Below are 19,848 nucleotides of genomic sequence, written 5' to 3' on the forward strand. Positions count from 1 at the left end.
TCTATCTATCTATCTATCTATCTATATATCACCCTCTATCTATCTATCTATCTATCTATCTATCTATCTATCTATCTATCTATCTATCTATCTATCTATCTATCTATCTATCTATCTATCTATCTATCTATGGTCCCCGGAAGCTTGTTTCCTTTCCAGTAAAGAATTAGCTTGGTAGTTTGGTAGTTTGGTCTGTCCTGTTCCCATGATGCACTGGGCCAGGGACAGACTAATTTGCATGTAGCCAGGTTCTGAGCTGGGATGGTGCAGTGAGCTAAAAAACGGTGATGGATCAAGCCCTGATCTTTTGACTGGGTAGGAGTGTTCTGCTTAATTCAGATACTCTGTCTATCACCACCCCCTTTATGAATCGTTTTGGCCACCACAAGTGTGGAAGGGTATGCTCAGATGTGAGTCTCTTGCTCACTGCACCATCAGGATTCAAGCAAGCCGGGCCAAAGACGGCTGTAATGCCAGAAACCGGTCCCCGGAAGCTTGTTTCCTTTCCAGTAAAGAATTGGCTTGGTAGTTTAGTCTGCCCTGTTCCCATGATGCACTGGGCCAGGGTCAGACTAATTTGCATGTAGCCAGGTTCTGAGCTGGAATGGTGCAGTGATCTAAAAAACGGTGATGGATCAAGCCCTGATCTTTTGACTTGGTAGGAGTGTTCTGCTTAATTCAGATACTCTGTCTATCACCACCCCCTTTATGAATCGTTTTGGCCACCACAAGTGTGGGAGGGTATGCTCAGATGTGAGTCCCTTGCTCACTGCACCATCAGGATTCAAGCAAGCTGGGCCGAAGTCGGCTGTAATGCCAGAAACCGGTCCCCAGAAGCTTGTTTCCTTTCCAGTAAAGAATTGGCTTGGTAGTTTGGTCTGCCCTGTTCCCATGATGCACTGGGCCAGGGTCAGACTAATTTGCATGTAGCCAGGTTCTGAGCTGGGATGGTGCAGTGAGCTAAAAAACGGTGATGGATCAAGCCCTGATCTTTTGACTGGGTAGGAGTGTTCTGCTTAATTCAGATACTCTGTCTATCACCACCCCCTTTATGAATCGTTTTGGCCACCACAAGTGTGGAAGGGTATGCTCAGATGTGAGTCCCTTGCTCACTGCACCATCAGGATTCAAGCAAGCCGGGCCGAAGACGGCTGTAATGCCAGGAACCGGTCCCCGGAAGCTTGTTTCCTTTCCAGTAAAGAATTGGCTTGGTAGTTTGGTCTGCCCTGTTCCCATGATGCACTGGGCCAGGGTCAGACTAATTTGCATGTAGCCAGGTTCTGAGCTGGGATGGTGCAGTGAGCTAAAAAACGGTGATGGATCAAGCCCTGATCTTTTGACTGGGTAGGAGTGTTCTGCTTAATTCAGATACTCTGTCTATCACCACCCCCTTTATGAATCGTTTTGGCCACCACAAGTGTGAAAGGGTATGCTCAGATGTGAGTCCCTTGCTCACTGCACCATCAGGATTCAAGCAAGCCGGGCCGAAGACGGCTGTAATGCCAGAAACCGGTCCCCGGAAGCTTGTTTCCTTTCCAGTAAAGAATTGGCTTGGTAGTTTGGTCTGCCCTGTTCCCATGATGCACTGGGCCAGGGTCAGACTAATTTGCATGTAGCCAGGTTCTGAGCTGGGATGGTGCAGTGAGCTAAAAAACGGTGATGGATCAAGCCCTGATCTTTTGACTGGGTAGGAGTGCTCTGCTTAATTCAGATACTCTGTCTATCACCACCCCCTTTATGAATCGTTTTGGCCACCACAAGTGTGGAAGGGTATGCTCAGATGTGAGTCCCTTGCTCACTGCACCATCAGGATTCAAGCAAGCCAGGACGAAGACGGCTGTAATGCCAGAAACCGGTCCCCGGAAGCTTGTTTCCTTTCCAGTAAAGAATTGGCTTGGTAGTTTGGTCTGCCCTGTTCCCATGATGCACTGGGCCAGGGTCAGACTAATTTGCATGTAGCCAGGTTCTGAGCTGGGATGGTGCAGTGAGCTAAAAAAAACGGTGATGGATCAAGCCCTGATCTTTTGACTGGGTAGGAGTGTTCTGCTTAATTCAGATACTCTGTCTATCACCACCCCCTTTATGAATCGTGTTGGCCACCACAAGTGTGGAAGGGTATGCTCAGATGTGAGTCCCTTGCTCACTGCACCATCAGGATTGAAGCAAGCCGGGCCGAAGACGGCTGTAATGCCAGAAACCGGTCCCCGGAAGCTTGTTTCCTTTCCAGTAAAGAATTGGCTTGGTAGTTTGGTCTGCCCTGTTCCCATGATGCACTGGGCCAGGGTCAGACTAATTTGCATGTAGCCAGGTTCTGAGCTGGGATGGTGCAGTGAGCTAAAAAACGGTGATGGATCAAGCCCTGATCTTTTGACTGGGTAGGAGTGTTCTGCTTAATTCAGATACTCTGTCTATCACCACCCCCTTTATGAATCGTTTTGGCCACCACAAGTGTGGAAGGGTATGCTCAGATGTGAGTCCCTTGCTCACTGCACCATCAGGATTCAAGCAAGCCGGGCCGAAGACGGCTGTAATGCCAGAAACCGGTCCCCGGAAGCTTGTTTCCTTTCCAGTAAAGAATTGGCTTGGTAGTTTGGTCTGCCCTGTTCCCATGATGCACTGGGCCAGGGTCAGACTAATTTGCATGTAGCCAGGTTCTGAGCTGGGATGGTGCAGTGAGCTAAAAAACGGTGATGGATCAAACCCTGATCTTTTGACTGGGTAGGAGTGTTCTGCTTAATCCAGACACTCTGTCTATCACCACCCCCTTTATGAATCGTTTTGGCCACCACAAGTGTGGAAGGGTATGCTCAGATGTGAGTCCCTTGCTCACTGCACCATCAGGATTCAAGCAAGCCAGGCCGAAGACGGCTGTAATGCCAGAAACCGGTCCCCGGAAGCTTGTTTCCTTTCCAGTAAAGAATTGGCTTGGTAGTTTGGTCTGCCCTGTTCCCATGATGCACTGGGCCAGGGTCAGACTAATTTGCATGTAGCCAGGTTCTGAGCTGGGATGGTGCAGTGAGCTAAAAAACGGTGATGGATCAAGCCCTGATCTTTTGACTGGGTAGGAGTGTTCTGCTTAATTCCGATACTCTGTCTATCACCACCCCCTTTATGAATCGTTTTGGCCACCACAAGTGTGGAAGGGTATGCTCAGATGTGAGTCCCTTGCTCACTGCACCATCAGGATTCAAGCAAGCTGGGCTGAAGACGGCTGTAATGCCAGAAACCGGTCCCCGGAAGCTTGTTTCCTTTCCAGTAAAGAATTGGCTTGGTAGTTTGGTCTGCCCTGTTCCCATGATGCACTGGGCCAGGGTCAGACTAATTTGCATGTAGCCAGGTTCTGAGCTGGGATGGTGCAGTGAGCTAAAAAACGGTGATGGATCAAGCCCTGATCTTTTGACTGGGTAGGAGTGTTCTGCTTAATTCATATACTCTGTCTATCACCACCCCCTTTATGAATCGTTTTGGCCACCACAAGTGTGGAAGGGTATGCTCAGATGTGAGTCCCTTGCTCACTGCACCATCAGGATTCAAGCAAGCCGGGCCTAAGACGGCTGTAATGCCAGAAACCGGTCCCCGGAAGCTTGTTTCCTTTCCAGTAAAGAATTGGCTTGGTAGTTTGTCTGCCCTGTTCCCATGATGCACTGGGCCAGGGTCAGACTAATTTGCATGTAGCCAGGTTCTGAGCTGGGATGGTGCAGTGAGCTAAAAAACGGTGATGGATCAAGCCCTGATCTTTTGACTGGGTAGGAGTGTTCTGCTTAATTCAGATACTCTGTCTATCACCACCCCCTTTATGAATCGCAATGTCCAACTGGCACCAGTGAAGGGGCTCTTTATCGGAGATCTTTTGTTCCTTTGCTGTATGATGAAGTGGGGGTGTGTGGCCCGTGTGTGTGTAGATATTAAGTGGTGCAGTGGGTGCGTGAATGGTTAAAAAAGGTTGGCTATTCCAAGTACAATTATTTATTCTGGCTGGTAATCCACCTCGCTAAAATTGTAGAGTGGCAGTTCCCTGTATCGAGGGTGGTCAGTTGTTATACTGCTCTACTCTCTGGGTCAACATGTTTCTTGCCTTTAAGGTTAAAAAATACTGTGGCAATTCTTCAGGACAGAAAAAGTGTAAAAACAGTGAAGGTGTTGTGTAATATCTACACTGAATGGTACTTATAATGATATGTTACCAATAAGTAGTTACTATAGGTCAAGGAAGTCATGTAGTTGTTTGAAAAGTACCTCACTTCTTGGTGAGAGGGACCTCAACAGGGGTGGACAGGTAATGTAGGCGCCTTAATAGTAGGTACCTTGGGTCTCCAGGAGTCTCTGTCATCAGACCTACCCAAGCTGTTTGCCCCTGGACCACAATCCTCAATACTGGTCCCTTTCCAGAAGAACAGCCCCTTCGCTTTGCAGTCTATGACTGCCATGTCGACTTGGCAAGTGCACCCACTTGCCAGTCCCTAAACCTTCCCTTTTCTTCATATCAGACACCCCTATGGTAGGCCCAAGGGCAGGTTGCATTGTAAGTATAAGGTAGGACATGCCCTGGTGTGTGTAGCATGTCTAATAGTGAATTTTCACTATGGCAAGGCTAACTGTTCTCCATAGGCCAGAATGGGCAGTTAGATTATTATATTATATAATGCTAACTGACTCAGGGAACATGGTAGAAATTCGAATTGAGTATGCCTGAACTCAGAATGCTAAAATACACCTTTTAGTAAAGTTGGTTTTTACATTCTGTGTTTGAAAATGCCACTTTTAGAAAGTAGGTATTTTCTTGTCTAGGTTGTGTATTCCTTGTCTGGAGTTTGAGTGACAGGGCTGGGGATTCCAGGAGACAGCTCAGTAGTGAATAGGGAGATCTGCATCTAGATGGGAGGGAGGAGTTGCACTAGGGACCTGAATAGGGCTGTGCCTTCCCTCCACAATGCTCGCTCCACCCCCTGGGGTGCGGCTGATATATCTGCCCTGCACTGTGAAAGAAGAGAAGGAGTCCTATAAACAAAGTGCTCAAGAACTGGTTTGGACTAGGCACAGGCCTCTCTGCCTTCAGAGAACTAAGAGAAAAGTAGTATAAATATTGGGACTTAGACCTAAGGACTTTAGATCACTTCTGGGAACAAGACAAACCTTTTGCATGGAGAAGAACCAAGGAAGCTGCAAGAGTTTGGACTGCCCCTCTGCAAGTGTGCTGTTTGCTGGGTTGGCCTGCAGTGGTTTCTTCATTGCCCAGGAAAGGAGAAGGAACTTTTTAAGGACTTTCATCATCTTGCAGAATATTACTTCAAGGGCTTGAACTTGTGCTTGCCTGATGATGAAGGCTCAGGGACAAAATACTTCACCTCCGGCTCCCCTCTGAATTTCCTTGCTGGGAATTCTATCTGCAGAAGCCTGCATGTTGCTGGGAGCAGGAAGCGCGATGCAACGAGAAGAAGCATGAAGCCGGCGCAGCTGAAATCGTTGCATCGCCGGAGAAGCGTGCCGCCACCGGATCTCCCAGAAAGCGTGTCTTTGTCGAAGCTGCCAGCTGTCGCATCACCGGAGAAGCGTGACACCATCGAGAGTGTCGCCATCGCATCGCTGGAGAAGCGTGTCGCAGGGCCTGTCATGGCTCCAAAGTACAGAGACGTCACAAGGCTGCCAGTGCGCCTACGCATCTTCGTCGCATCAAGGGCGCCATCTTCTTGCATCGCACCAGGATTGTCACACCGCATCGAGGCACCATCTTGCACATCGCAACCAGGCCGCGACCCGAGAACCTGCGCATCATCCCCGCACCGTTAAGGATCACAAGGCATCCCCTACTCTGCGCAAGCATTGAGGCGCGGTGCATCATCTCCCCCGGAGCACAGAACCGACACATCTCCCCTTTTGCAAACCTTTTGTTCATTTTGCATTACGCCTCCAGGTACTTTTTTAAGAACTGTGTTGCATTTATCACCAACTTGAACTAAGCAACTTTTACCATCTTTAAGTCAATCTTAAGTACAGTATTGTGGATTTTTTGTCGTTTGTGGTCTTGTGTTAAGTCTATATAAAAAATACTTATTTTTATAAAACCTGTGTTGTGTCCATCTGTAGTGTTTTGATTGTATTACTGTGTATATTCAGAAATGCTTAACACACTGCCTCTTGGATAAGCCTGTCTGCTCGTGCCAAGCTACCAAGGGGGTGAGCAGGGGTTATCTAGGAGTGTAATCCCCTTATCCTGACTTAGAAGCAAGGGTCCCTATTTGGACAAAGGTGTAAACCATTGCCAACTAGAGACCCCCAGATCTAACAATAAGATTTATCCAACCACCGAGAAAATACAACAACATTTTTTCTCCCGACTTTGTAGGAAATGTTCTGCCTAAATCCTAGCAGAAAAACTGAGTAATAAAACATGTACAGACTTTTTCTAAAATAAATGTACAGCGCAAAAACAAGCCTGTTCAAGCAAAGGCAGCACACTAACTTTAAGAAATACACAGCAGGGGTATTCAGTGTATCAGAGAGGGTTGTACATTGTATCACCCAAAGGAGGTATTCAATATATCAAAGAGGGTCGTACATAGTATCAGCTGTAGGTGGTCAATGTATCAGAGAGGGTCATACATAATATCAGCTGCAGGATCTATTCAACGTATCAGAGAGGGTCATACATAGTAAAGTAAAGTAAAGTAAGTAGTAATCAACAGTAAGATCTATTCAATGTATCAAAAAGGGTCATGCGTAGTATCAGCCGTAGGAAGTATTCTATGTATCAGAGAGGGTGACACCTAGGGAAACAGCCTGAAGAACGTTTTTTTAACAACAAGTGGCCTTAACAACGACTCATCAAAAACTACCTGGAACTGAACCATGACCTCCTCAACGACTTCTTCATTAAACAACGAGGGGCCTTAACAACGACTCCGACCTTTAAACACGAACAAAAATGCAATTCATTTAAAAATCACTGAGAATGAAAACTATTTTTAATGAACAATCTTGAACAGAGAGACAGTTTTAATCTACATTGTGAGGACAGTAGATGACACTTTAGGATTGTTTTCAACTGGTGTTTTTATGCTGACGTGTATTTTATTTAAATCGAACTCTGGCATTTTGCACTATTTTGCACAGATTCTATAACTCAGTGCTCAGAAATTAACTAAGTTGATGTGGCCTGCTGCATCAAACAGCTACTGGAATATATATTAACAGTTTAAGAACAGACCACCCGGCACTTCCGCTTTCTTACTTTCTTTCACTCAATTCTTCTCTCTTTTCTACCAGATCTCCCCAGATCTAGGAACGCCTACTGTATGAGTATTTTCATGTTCGATGACAACATCCTAAAACAGCGCTGCCCAGTTCGCAAAGTGAAAATAGATTTTCCGTAACCAAACGTCAATAGCAGCAATATTTTTCTTTAATTTAAGTCTGGAGATTAATGGTTAGTAGCATTGTAGAAAATGTAATTAAAATCTGAGGTAAGCGTCTATGTGTAAATATTAGTATTATAAAAAGAAAAACGCTGTCAGAGTGGCATTTTCAGAGATAGGAGGTTTTCATTTCCACCAGTTTAAAAAATGGTTTACTGAAAGCGAGCGTTGAACTGTAGCAGGGCAGTATAGTGAACTGGGCCACCTGTCATTCAAGCAACATATTTTGTTTTGTAGATTTATATAGCATGGTAGATTTGGTTTGTACGTCAACAGATAATTTTTTTCGTGGTTTAGTAAGAAGTGGTTGAATACTTAGTTGTAAGGATTTGGTCGTTGATTAGCATTTGTGGTTTAGGAATTTGTGATTTAATTATACAACCTCATACATAGTATCAGCCATAGGATCTATTCAACATATCAGAGAGGGTCGTACATAGTATCAGCCGTAGGATCTATTTAGCGTATCAGAGAGGGTCGTACATTGTATCAGCCGTAGGATCTATTCAACATATCCGAGAGGGTCGTACATAGTATCAGCCGTAGGATCTATTCAACGTATCAGAGAGGGTCGTACATAGTATCAGCCGTAGGATCTATTCAACGTATCAGAGACGGTCGTACATAGTATCAGTCATAGGATCTATTCAACGTATATGAGAGGGTCATACATAGTATAAGCGGTAGGATCTATTCAACGTATCAGAGAGGGTCACGCATAGTGTCAGCCATAGAAGGAATGCAATGTATCAGGGGGTGATGCATAGTAAGAAGTATTCCGTTCATCAAAGAGGATCAGGTGGGCACATGAAGAATTCAGTTCTGGGGCCTGTGAGGAAGAAACAAAAGAGAGCATGAAGACACTTCTCAGCCTAATTTTGGGGTATGTCAGGAGCTTATTACAACATTATACAGCTTGTTCTTTGACAATTAATTTAAGCATTGTGTGATAGGAGGGCCCAACTACTCTTTAAACACCATACCCCTAAAAGGCTTTAAACGTATTTAATTGAATTCTTAACTTTGTGTTCTTGTAGGCTTTACAAAGTTAGGAAGGAGTATGACAACAATAGAAACACCGTTCCCTGTCTTCAGGCTCTACTGTTCCATAGTCTGTGTAACTGAACCTGTGTAATTAGACTACTTGTTCTCCAGGCGAAATTCCCCCTTCCCTGGAGTTTGAAAGGACTCTGGGGCATATTAGCAACAAATAGCGATAATTATCGCTAAATGAGCTTAGCAATTTTTTTTTTTATCGCCGGATTTTTTCGCAGAGATAACGTGCTATTAGCAACATTTATCTCAAATGCGATAAAATATCCGACGATAGCGGCTCAATGCATGAATATCGCTGGAAAACCAGCGATATTCAGGCATTATCGCCAATAGGGTCTTAACCTGAATATCCACCTCCCATCGGATATACAGGTTAAGAACTGGTCTGAGCAGGCGTTAGGTTTTGGCGATATTCTCGCTTAGCGCAAATTTTTCAATCGCTTCTCCTGCGTTGATAATAGGTGATAGCGATGTTAGCGACTGCTTTCAGTCGCTAACAGGTTGGGTACGCTCACTTTGCATGTCATTAGCGATACATATCGCTGACATGCAAAGCGGGCTTCAAACCGGTCCCTATCGCCTACAAGCTGTCGCTAACTGCTGTTAGAGACAGCTTGCTAATAGGGCGATATTATTATCACCGCTTTAGCAGGAAAAAGTCCAGCTAAAGCGGCAATAATGCCCTAGTCTGTAACCTGAATGTTCTCAATGATTTTTCTGGCATTACATTTTTTTAAATATCGGCCCCCCATGGCCTTCATATTCTTTCGAATACTGATGTACGCACAAGACGGAAAAGCAAAAAATTGTGTATCCACAAGCACTCGAATAAATAAATAGAATTAAAGCAGCATTCATCCGATCGCCAGGAAACTTTGGAAAGTTGTTGAGTACACACCGGCAAAGCTTTCTGGAATAAATTTTGTTTAAATATCGCCCCCCGCCCCAGGGTCTTCATAATCTTTCGAATACTGATGTACGCACCAGACGGAAAAGCAAAAAATCGTGTATCCATAAGCACTCGAATAAATAAATAGAATTAATACGGCACTTTGAAATGTTTTCCATATTAAAATTAATACGTTTCAATAAAAATGACACAATGTAAATTGAATGTTATCATAACGAGTTTCCTTGAATTTCCTTTCTTCGGAGATCGCAGCAACGCGCGACGGGTAAGCTAGTAGTATATATACTCTACACATGCATAGGATCTTATCCTAAATATTGCTGAAAAAATGTTTTCCTCATTGTAGTCAGTGGTGTAACAAAGGTGGGTGGTGACCCTTCAAGGCACCCTGAGGGCCCCCGTGCCCAGCCCCCTCTGCCCCATGTTCAAGTTCCTAACCACTGCAAGCAAAGCCTGTGAATCAATAGTCATTTCTGTGGTGACAAAGTCATCTTCAAGGAGCCCAACATGCAGAGAGGCAGAGGGTGCACTAGAAGCGTTTTCCTGTGTTATTAATATACACAATGGGAGTTGTGGGAGTGACACTCAGTGTCCCTGGCAACATATAACTTGAATCAATGCAGCCCCTGAGAAGAGAGTCTTTAGGGGGTTGCAAGGGATGTACTTATGGCCATGCAATCCATTCAACAAGCCGGGAAGAGTAAACTCACCGACTGACTATTGTTTTACAGCATCCGACAACTTGGTGTTGTCATCATCACTGTCTTCATCACTAAATTAAAACTGGATTTCCCTTCTCTTCTTCCTATTTTCAATTTCCTTGTATTGTAATTTTACTTGGTATAATGCTACCCACATGAAACTGGAGCAGAAACCCTGTTTGATGGCATGACCTAGGAGCTAGGTGGCCTGGGTTCAAATCCCAGCTACCAGTTCACCAAAGTTTGTGATCCTGGGAAAATGAATGGACCTCACTGTACATTTGTTTCATTCTCTCTGAAAACTGGTGATGCCAAAGGTGATTCAGGTTGAGGCCCTTAGGGCATAAATACCCGTCTCCTTCCAGGAAAAGGGGCAGAGTTTGGGCCTCTTTTAGAAATATTTGGAGAACATGGGGCCAGATCATGATTTTTACAACATAGGGCTTGATTTGGATCTTGTCAGACGGGTTACTCCATCAAAATGGCGATGAATATCTGGTCCACGAAATAAAAATCCCACTATATTCTATGGGATTCATATTTCGACGGACGGGATCTGCCACCGTTGTGACTGAGTAACCCGTCCACCAGGATCTAAGTCAGACCCATAGCTTTTCAATACAATTAGCTAGTAATGCATGGGCTTTCCAGATTATTCTGAGAGGGAAGACGTATCTGCCACAATACCCTAAAGCATTACTTTTCAGCATCAGCAAATCATTTATGTGCACATGAAGCACTTGGATTTATAATTTTGTCACGCAGCGCAGCAATACAACTTGATGTGTCACGCTGCATGAAAGTTGAGAGGGCAGGAATGCCCCATATATATCAAATTATGGCACATTCCTGTCCTCTGCTTGGACTGGCGCACTCAGTGCATTCTCTGTTGCAGGCAAGATTGTTTTTTTTGTGTAGAAACCACAAAGGCTTTTTACCCCTTTCTAAGTGTATCGCAGACTGCAGCATGCTTAGGAAGAGGAAACAAGGAGGAGAAATTAAGATATTTCTCCTCGTTGCACATCCCCTGTGAACGAGTAGTATTTTGATTCATTCCTAAGTTTTCCAGTCTTCCTAAATCTGGGAATGCAGCAAAATCCATAGGTGGATGCGTGAGAACCATCCATGTAACGCTGTTATATTCCTGAGTTAGGCTCATGGGGCGAAGCAGCTTATTTCTCTCATTGTTCCCACAAATAAAATTTCTAGCTGTGACCTTTTCTATATATTTGCGTGCGTGACAATGTTGGATTACTTTCCCTGAAACTAAACTTGTTTACACATCTAGCTTCGCACGACATTATCACAATACCCTGAACATCATGTACAAGGTCTCTTTTTTTCCTACGTACAAATGTCATCTTTATCTTCATCCATGGGGCGAAAGGGCTATCCACATATCCATAACATCACTAATCTATACACACATTGCAAGACGGCTTTCTATTAGCAAAGATGAGCATCCCGATAGATTAGCAGAGGAGACACTTCCACTGACACTGAGGGTCCTTGCGACCTGAGAAATCACCACGCAGTAGTCTGACAATGTGTGACCAAGACGAGGTCCTTAATCCTATCCCATCAGGTAATGGGATTGGATTGTCACTTGGGGGGATTCTTGGCTCTACACCTAAGCAAACTCTAGGTACACTTAGAGTAGGGTTTGCATCATAGGAGTACACTCGATTACTGCCGGTTTATAGGCCTGCATATATGCATTGTTTTAGCGCTATAATAGAACTATATTTACTATTCACACTTTTGGTGCTTGTAATCACTTTTATCTGCTTCTGTCTATTAGTGAGCTACCTGGTGTTATGTTATATAACTTAATTTACTATTTCTAAACAAAGTATACTTAAAATCCACAAACATAAGAAATTCAAAAGTTTTGATGGTAACTTAAAGTTAATTTGCACCCCGCCCAAACAGTACTATAAATCACAGACCTTTGTAAACAGTGTTGTGAACTTGCTAGCCAGACTACAGTCTACTAGTGACAGCCACACGTGCCCGCATGTTATTATTCTCATACACACACTGCCCACCGGGGTACCCATCAGGGAGATCTGTCCTCAGTGTGAGGCTGGTGCTGAGCCTTACTCTGTGCTGATCCACTGAGGTTGAACCATTAACTTATAGTCTTTGTACATCCTTACTCTGCCCTCAGTGGATACATTTGGAGTCAGGTTGCAGTGTCCTTATTATTAGAGGCTGCTGATGCTCTGCCTCCTGCCTCCCCCTCAGTTACAGTCACAGATGTAAAGACAAACATTACAGTCAGAGTTCGCCCCTAAGTGAATTCCTCATGACATACGTACAGAACATTGTCAGAGGACGGGCTAGCCATTTAGCTCAGTCTGTAAACCTATCCCCAAATCCAGTATCCCTAAGCCCACACATGATAGGACATAGAATGTTGTATACCAGGTCTCAGCAGTTATAAGGCCTTTTCTGGTGCAGTTCAGCTCTCTCCTGTTCACACAACACAGCTTCACAACTTGCTGCACTGCCTCAACTGTCAGTAAATCTAGGCCAGAATGTTTTCCAGGAAGAGTAGGCTTCCAGTATACATTGTATGCAAAAGAGCATGCACACGTTTGTGCACTATAGCGCAAAGGTTGTGCAGTGCACTAGGCAGACTTGAGCTTCAATGCAGAGGTGGACAGCAGTCGTAGGCCATTTTAAAATAATACTTTGACTGCTCTGTTACGCTTTGCTAAAGCTAATGTATCACCCCCCCCCCCCCAGAGTGGTCTATCGCCTCAGTCATTCTTTCCATTAGTGTGATTCTGTTTTTTTGGGGGGGGTTTGTATGCGGCTGAAGGTAGTATAGATATTTCAGTGAGGTGAAAAGCGTGATGTTTACAATTGCTTACCTTTACAGGTGGTCGTATCCTGCCTGATCTCCATGCATTAATACCTGCAAACAAAAGAGACAGTATTAAGACACCTTCAGAAGATACATACCTTTATTGTATTGAGATGGACAGTCTTACTCTGACTTTTGTTCTGTGGCATTTATTTTGTTTGTTTCCTCCTTTGTATTTGTTATATTGTTTCTCTTATATAATATGGTATTGTATTCTTGCAGACAATGAAAGAAGGCTTGTATATCACATGTCACTGAATAGGTGTGAATTCAATAAGTGGATGAACTGTGGACTGAATTCTCCTAGGACCCTTGATCATGGGCTTCTATCACAATCAGGATCAAGTGATCCAACTACCCTATAGAAGTGATCCAACTTTGAGGTGGGATACTTCTCAGTGAAGGTGCAACCTTGTGGAACACCTCACCTCTTAATGTACAGCTGGTGCAGTCGTCTCTCTGCTCCCCCACAGCAGAGACCCAACTGTAAGGCCCTATGCTTCTCAGGGAAGGTTGTCATCTTGTGGAAGATCTCACCTTTGAGCGCACACTTGGTGCCATTTATTTATTAGTTTCCAAAGATCTTAATTCAGGCCTGGTAATATTTAGCTCTTCCTATAAACAGTCCCTCTTTTTATTCCTACAGCACCAAAAGGCCTTTGGAGAGTTAATTTAAATATATTGTTACTAGAAGCACAACTTTGACAACCAGGAAATGACATTTGCTAAAACTATTCTACAATCGATAAGGGAGAGTATCTTATCAGGTCAGTTCATAGGATTCTGTTTTGTCAGCTTAGATATCCATGACAGATTAATCCAGAACCCAGGCCTTACTAACCGTCCACTGGATCGTGTTGTACTTACAGAGGTGACCTAATTAAGGCGGTGTCAAGAAATAACATTTATCTAAGCAATCAGAAACACCATTCTCTTTTGAGAGACACTGTAATTTGTCTTACCATGTAAGTCTGCGCTGCATCAGGGGACTGCGCCTGGGGAAACAAAGATGAGAAGTGGTTACCAAGTGACTAGATGAAGAGAGAGCAGCCTTACCCCACCTCTGGTCACCAGGTGACTCGATGAAGAGAGAGCAGCCATACCACACCTCTGGTCACCAGGTGACTCGATGAAGAGAGATCAGCTATACCCCACCTCTGGTCACCAGGTGACTAGATGAAGAGAGAGCAGCCATACCCCACCTCTGGTCACCAGGTGACTAGATGAAGAGAGAGTAGCCATACCCCACCTCTGGTCACCAGGTGACTAGTTGAAGAGAGAGTAGCCATACCCCACCCCTGGTCACCAAGTGACTAGATGAAGAGAGAGCAGCCATACCACACCTCTGGTCACCAGGTGACTCGATGAAGAGAGAGCAGCCATACCACACCTCTGGTCACCAGGTGACTCGATGAAGAGAGATCAGCCATACCCCACCTCTGGTCACCAGGTGACTAGAGGAAGAGAGAGCCGCATACCCCACCCCTGGTGACTAGATGAAGAGAGAGAGCCGCCATACCCCACCCCTGGTCACCTGGCTGGCACAGAGGTGAGCACAAAGTAGAAACGCACCCTGATCTTAGTTAAAGACCCAGAAACATCTCATGTTTGTTCCGTCACTGGGTCCAGACTCACCATGCATGTGTGAGATGATTCCTGCACAACCAGGGATACTGTTCACTCAACAATAACCAAGTTGCATTTTTATCAGCAGGTGAAAATAATGTGTTAACAGATTAAATACACAATTACTGAAGGCCATACTTCCCAATTCATAAAGGAAACAGTGGTCTAGTAAATGTAAATGCTAATATTGAATTAACACTAGAAGGTGAGGGAATATACTGGAAATGTGTAGAAGATGTTTTGCGTCCTATTCTTTGAGGATAGTATCACACTACTAGAATATCTTCCAATTTTAATTCCCAGACAACTCCATATTCCTTTATCACACACACGTCCTCACTCATATGACGCACAATTCTTCTTTCATGCGTGTGTGAACACTCTCCTTTCTTGGTCTAATCACTATGTACTTCTGATCCTACCTTCCTCTACAGCCGCCAAGGTACCTTAGGTCTGCCATGTAGTGCAGCTCATCATGTTCTACAACACAAATACCAAACACCACAAACCCGCCAATGCAGAATGAAATAGACATACACACTTCAGCTAACTGTGGACACCGAAAAGCATCTCCCACTGAACAATATTCATTATTGGACATCTTTCCTACAATGATTATAGTTCCCTTTCTGAATCTGAACACGGTTGACAGACCCCAACAAAGCTTTATTCTTTCAAGATGCTTCAACTCAACAGCAACGCCCTCGGACCAGGTCAACATACATCTTAGAACCATCCAAATACAATGCATTGAAACATGTCACACGATCAAATGCACAACATTGTATCACAGAAATGTACCTTCCTATCAAAGTGTTCTTGCAGACAAACACTGAACCACCAGCCATCCAACTCAATGAACTCAACAAAATGGTAGAGCCATTTGAACACCTGTCTATAGAGAAAGCACTCTACAAATCTGTTAGGCTGGCTCCTTTTGCCTCGGCCTGTGTTAAGAGCACATGTGGTGTCCCTCAAGGTTCATCTCTTTCCCCCACCTGTTTAACATTTACATCAGCCCCTTGATTCATGCTCTGCAATCCAGGGGAGTGAAGGTGCACAATTACGCTGACGACATGCAGCTGATCTTGCCAATTGACGAGACGGAGGAGTCTAAGGATATCTTCCAACGTACAATGCTCTTCATTAAAGGCTGAATAAGTCATAACTATCTCATCATCATCATCCTAATTCGATCATGTTAAAAATGAGCATAAAAGCACATATAACTACATCAATAAACAGATGTTATTACAAAATATTTTCTTTTAAAATTACAAATGTTTCTTCACAGTCCTGGAATAAGATGAGAATGCATACAAAAATATAATAAGTAAAACATTTCATCTTGCGGGTCTTGTTACATTATGATTATTGATCATACTCAGTGGGCTACATGTCATCCCCTTCCTTTTCCTCATGCAAGCCCATAAGAATGTTGCTACAGAGTAGCAAACCAAAGGGTCGGGCAATGTTTTTAGAAAGAATAGTGCTACCGGACACTGCTTAAAGCCCATTTTCTTTAAAATTGGTTTCAAATAGGCGTTCCTTTTGCTCTCATAGAGCCCGCAGAACAAAACCAAGTGCATTTCAGTTTGGGGTGATAGATTGTGAGACGGGCACATGCTTAGATTGGAGTGGTTATAGGTTTTTTCAGGATAGTCCAGCATCAGAGGAATCAAATTAGTGCGGAATCTTAACAGTATAAATCTCTGTTGCGCACGGTTTACGTTGGCTAGGTAGGAGAAATCTCCCTCCATTAGTGGTGGATTAAGGTAATAAACCCGTACTGCGTTTTTCTCTTTATAATGTTCCCTACGCTTATATTCAGCCAACAACATAAACATGGCAATAGCTTTCTGCTTGGACACCTGCTTACAAACTAGGGGATCTTTAAGGAGTTCGTGGAGGCCTATCTCTTTTAAAACTGTCTCCACGTGACTTAGCCACTTAGATCTTTTCCAATTATCCATCTCTAGGCAACTCTTAACCCCTTCCCTGCTCATGACGAGCTCAGCTCGTCATGAGTTGTGCCGCTCGCACGCTCATGACGAGCTGAGCTCGTCATGTAACGCGGCTTTTTAAAAAAAGACGCGCAGCGCGAAAAAAGCCGCCGCACGCATGTGGTTAATTACCATTTGTGTCAGAGGTACTGTGTCTCTCCTCCAAATAGAGTGCCTTAAGAGGAGTGGGGATAATTGTATATAATCTGATATGTAAGGAAGGGTCAATACCGTGTGTACGATCCCTTTCATGAAAGACAAAGGGAGGCCCACTACAGATTTAAAAACATGTTTTCGATATTTTGTAGTGGTGTTGATGCGACCGTGCCCTAGACCCTGGCTCCATAGGTCATGGCTGCCTTTACTCTAGCCTGGTATATGTTTTTTATTGGCAATAGGGGTTTGGCGCCCAATGTCTTTGCAAAAGATTTTACGGCAGTAATACCCCTCTCCTTCACCAGCCTCCTTCCTTCCATCAGTTTTGCCCAAGACAGATGTTTGTCAAAAAGAATACCTAAATAGGGAAAAGAGTCTCCAACCTCAATTTTTCCTGCGTCCATGCTAAAGTGTGGGACTTTGTCTCTTTTTGTACCCCCAGCTATAATTATAAAGGACTTCGATTGGTTTACTTTTAGTTGTAATGAGTCTCAAATTAAACTCGGATACAACTGAGATAGTTATTTTTAATAATAGACTCGATCAGTGGATGCCAGAACACTGGCCAGCTGCACAGGGCCTTCCACCTACCCCTAAAAATTCATTTAAATGTTTAGGAATTAAAAATGACGCCAAGCTATCTATACATGAACAGATCAACCTAGTTACCTTCTCTTGCATTTACTACCTGAGGACTTTTAAGAAAATTAGGAAATTCTTTACCAGGGAAGCAAGTACGGTGGTCATGCTTTTATTGATCATGTCCAGGCTAGATTACGCTAACGCCATCTACTTAGGGCTCCCCACATATCAGACCCATAGGCGGCAGTTAATTCAAAACCAAGCCTCCAGGCTGGTCCTTCAGCAACCATGACACTGCCACATTAAACCACTTCAGAAGCAATTACATTTTTTTCCAGTGACTCTGCGGTCCATGTTTAAGACAGGTTGCATGATCTTCAACGCCCTCTGTGAGAAAGGCCATAAATTCATATCTGCTAAGATCTCTAGGTATCTACCCAAACGGAATCTCAGATCTCACTCAATGTCTATGACCTCGATTCCAAGATTCAAGCGTACGAGAACGGGTGGCTCCCCGTTTCTCGGTCCTTGGCCCCACTCTATGGAATTCGCTGCCAATGGACATCAGATTTACTCCTGAATACACCAACTTCAGGCAAAAACTGAAACCATGGCTGTTCACTCCAGCATACTGCTAGTAGCTCTCAGGAAGTTTCTCCCTCCCCTCCAGCGCCAAGAGACCTTTCGGTATACGTACGCTTAACAAATTTTCCAAACATAAACATATGCTTGACAGGGAGAAGCTTATTATACTTTCAAATTAGCAAATACAATCAATTAAAGTAGATGTTTAACAAATACTAACTAAATATGCAACCACATACATAACATACAACTGATAGAAATTCAAAAACTCTACAAACACTTTCCAAAGTTATGAAAGCACGATAGTGCTAACCTACTACTAATTATAACTAGGGCTGGGCGTAGTTCGCGAAGTAGTGCTACGCGAAGCTACGCAAAGTGCACTTCGCACTACACGAGCTACGCGTAGCTCTACGCGAACTGCAGCATGTTCGCACTGTGCAAGGTGCCGTTTTCAATGATTGCACAGTGCAGACAGGCATCCGGCACTGCAATAATTGAAAACAGCATCTTGCACAGTGCGAGCTGTGGTTTTCTGCCGCTCTAGGAGATTTTTACTCGTGCGGCAGCTTTCTCAACACCGACTGGTAGTTACTCATCGCGAGCGGTCGCGAGCATACGAGACCACTCGCAATGAGAAACCTGACCTCCCCACGTTGAGTATCCCACGTTCGAGGAAAAACTCTCGCCAGGATGTCATTTTGCTTGCTCGCAGTCGTCAACTTGGTGTTGAGGACCACGAGCAAGCAAAAAATTACCGATACACTAAGCTACGCGTGTTCGCACTGCGCTACGTGCAGTTCGCGTAGTGCGAAGTTGCGCAAACTTCGCAAAATATGCGAGCGTAGCGTAGTGCTTTGCCCAGGCCTAATAATAACTTGTTGATATGTAGCCTTTCACACCACATTTCTGCTGCTTCATTTCACTGTAAATATCAGGTGTTACCATTGATGCTGCCATGGGACATGGATCAGAAATATGCATTTTCAAGCCCAACTCCCTACCATAGTAAGTTGGAAAGGCGCTTTAGTCTACCGTCCGCCTGGACCAAAAAAAGAGTTTAGTCAAAGCCAACTGGAATATATTGTGCCCCTTGTGCTTGCAGCACAACGGTTCCTCTTGTTGGGAGACTTCAATTACCATGGGAAGATTCCTTTGATTCAGAGACTAGTCAACTAGTTTCCAATCTAGCAACACTTGGTCTATTCCAACAAGTTTACAGTGCAACTATTGTCGCAGCTCAAACTCTGGACCTCATTTTTACCAACTTCTCACGATTCATTTTCAAACCACCCAAATCTTTATTCTGGAGAGACAACTCACTCATCTGTTCTCAGATTCCCAAGTATAATGAGACATGAAAAACAAGTACATGTTATAAAAATATGTCTAGACAGTGGTGGAAAATCACCCCTGATTCTGTGGCTAAGGTGCTGAAGTTTAATGTCCCATCAGATGACTTAGAAGTAGATCAAGCACTTTCTGACTACAACAGAGCTCTGAGGTCAGAAGTTGATAAAATAGCCCCCGTCAAACCTTTACGACAATCGGATACATAGACCCCATGCACCTTGGTACTCGACAGAATAAAAAACAGAGAACGCCTCTTGTAAGAGGTTAGAAAGACAATGGTGTCAGACTAATAATGTATCCAATAGGGGGGCTTATAAAGTATCCTTAAACCTTTACCATCTCAACTTCAAGATAGCCCGTAAATTGCTTATGTCAAACCAAATTGCAGAGGCACAAACTCTTCCAAAGCCCTTTTTAATGTGCTTAATACTTTTATAAATTTTAAAGCATGCTCCCAAGAAATACATTCTTCACAAACACTTTGTGACTCCTTTACTTGGTGCACCTCCCCCTAATTGTGCTACCAGTGCAAGCAAATTTTAATGCTCTACACCAGAGACAAATCAGAAACTCCTTGTCTCGATTTAGTCAG

At 44.0% G+C, this 19,848-nt stretch overlaps 1 protein-coding gene across 1 annotated transcript in view; it reads right to left on the bottom strand.

Moving 5' to 3' along the window:
* Positions 1–8,136: 8,136 nt before the first annotated feature.
* LOC144767769 (uncharacterized) overlaps positions 8,137–19,848 on the bottom strand; it is a 116,902-nt gene continuing 105,190 nt past the window's right edge. The window contains exon 5 of the mRNA XM_078651151.1: positions 8,137–8,241. Coding sequence (XP_078507277.1) covers positions 8,137–8,241 — 105 coding nt within the window. The remainder of the gene's footprint in view (positions 8,242–19,848) is intronic.

Source organism: Lissotriton helveticus, chromosome 7 (assembly GCF_964261635.1).
Source record: "Lissotriton helveticus chromosome 7, aLisHel1.1, whole genome shotgun sequence".
Lineage (NCBI taxonomy): Eukaryota > Metazoa > Chordata > Amphibia > Caudata > Salamandridae > Lissotriton > Lissotriton helveticus.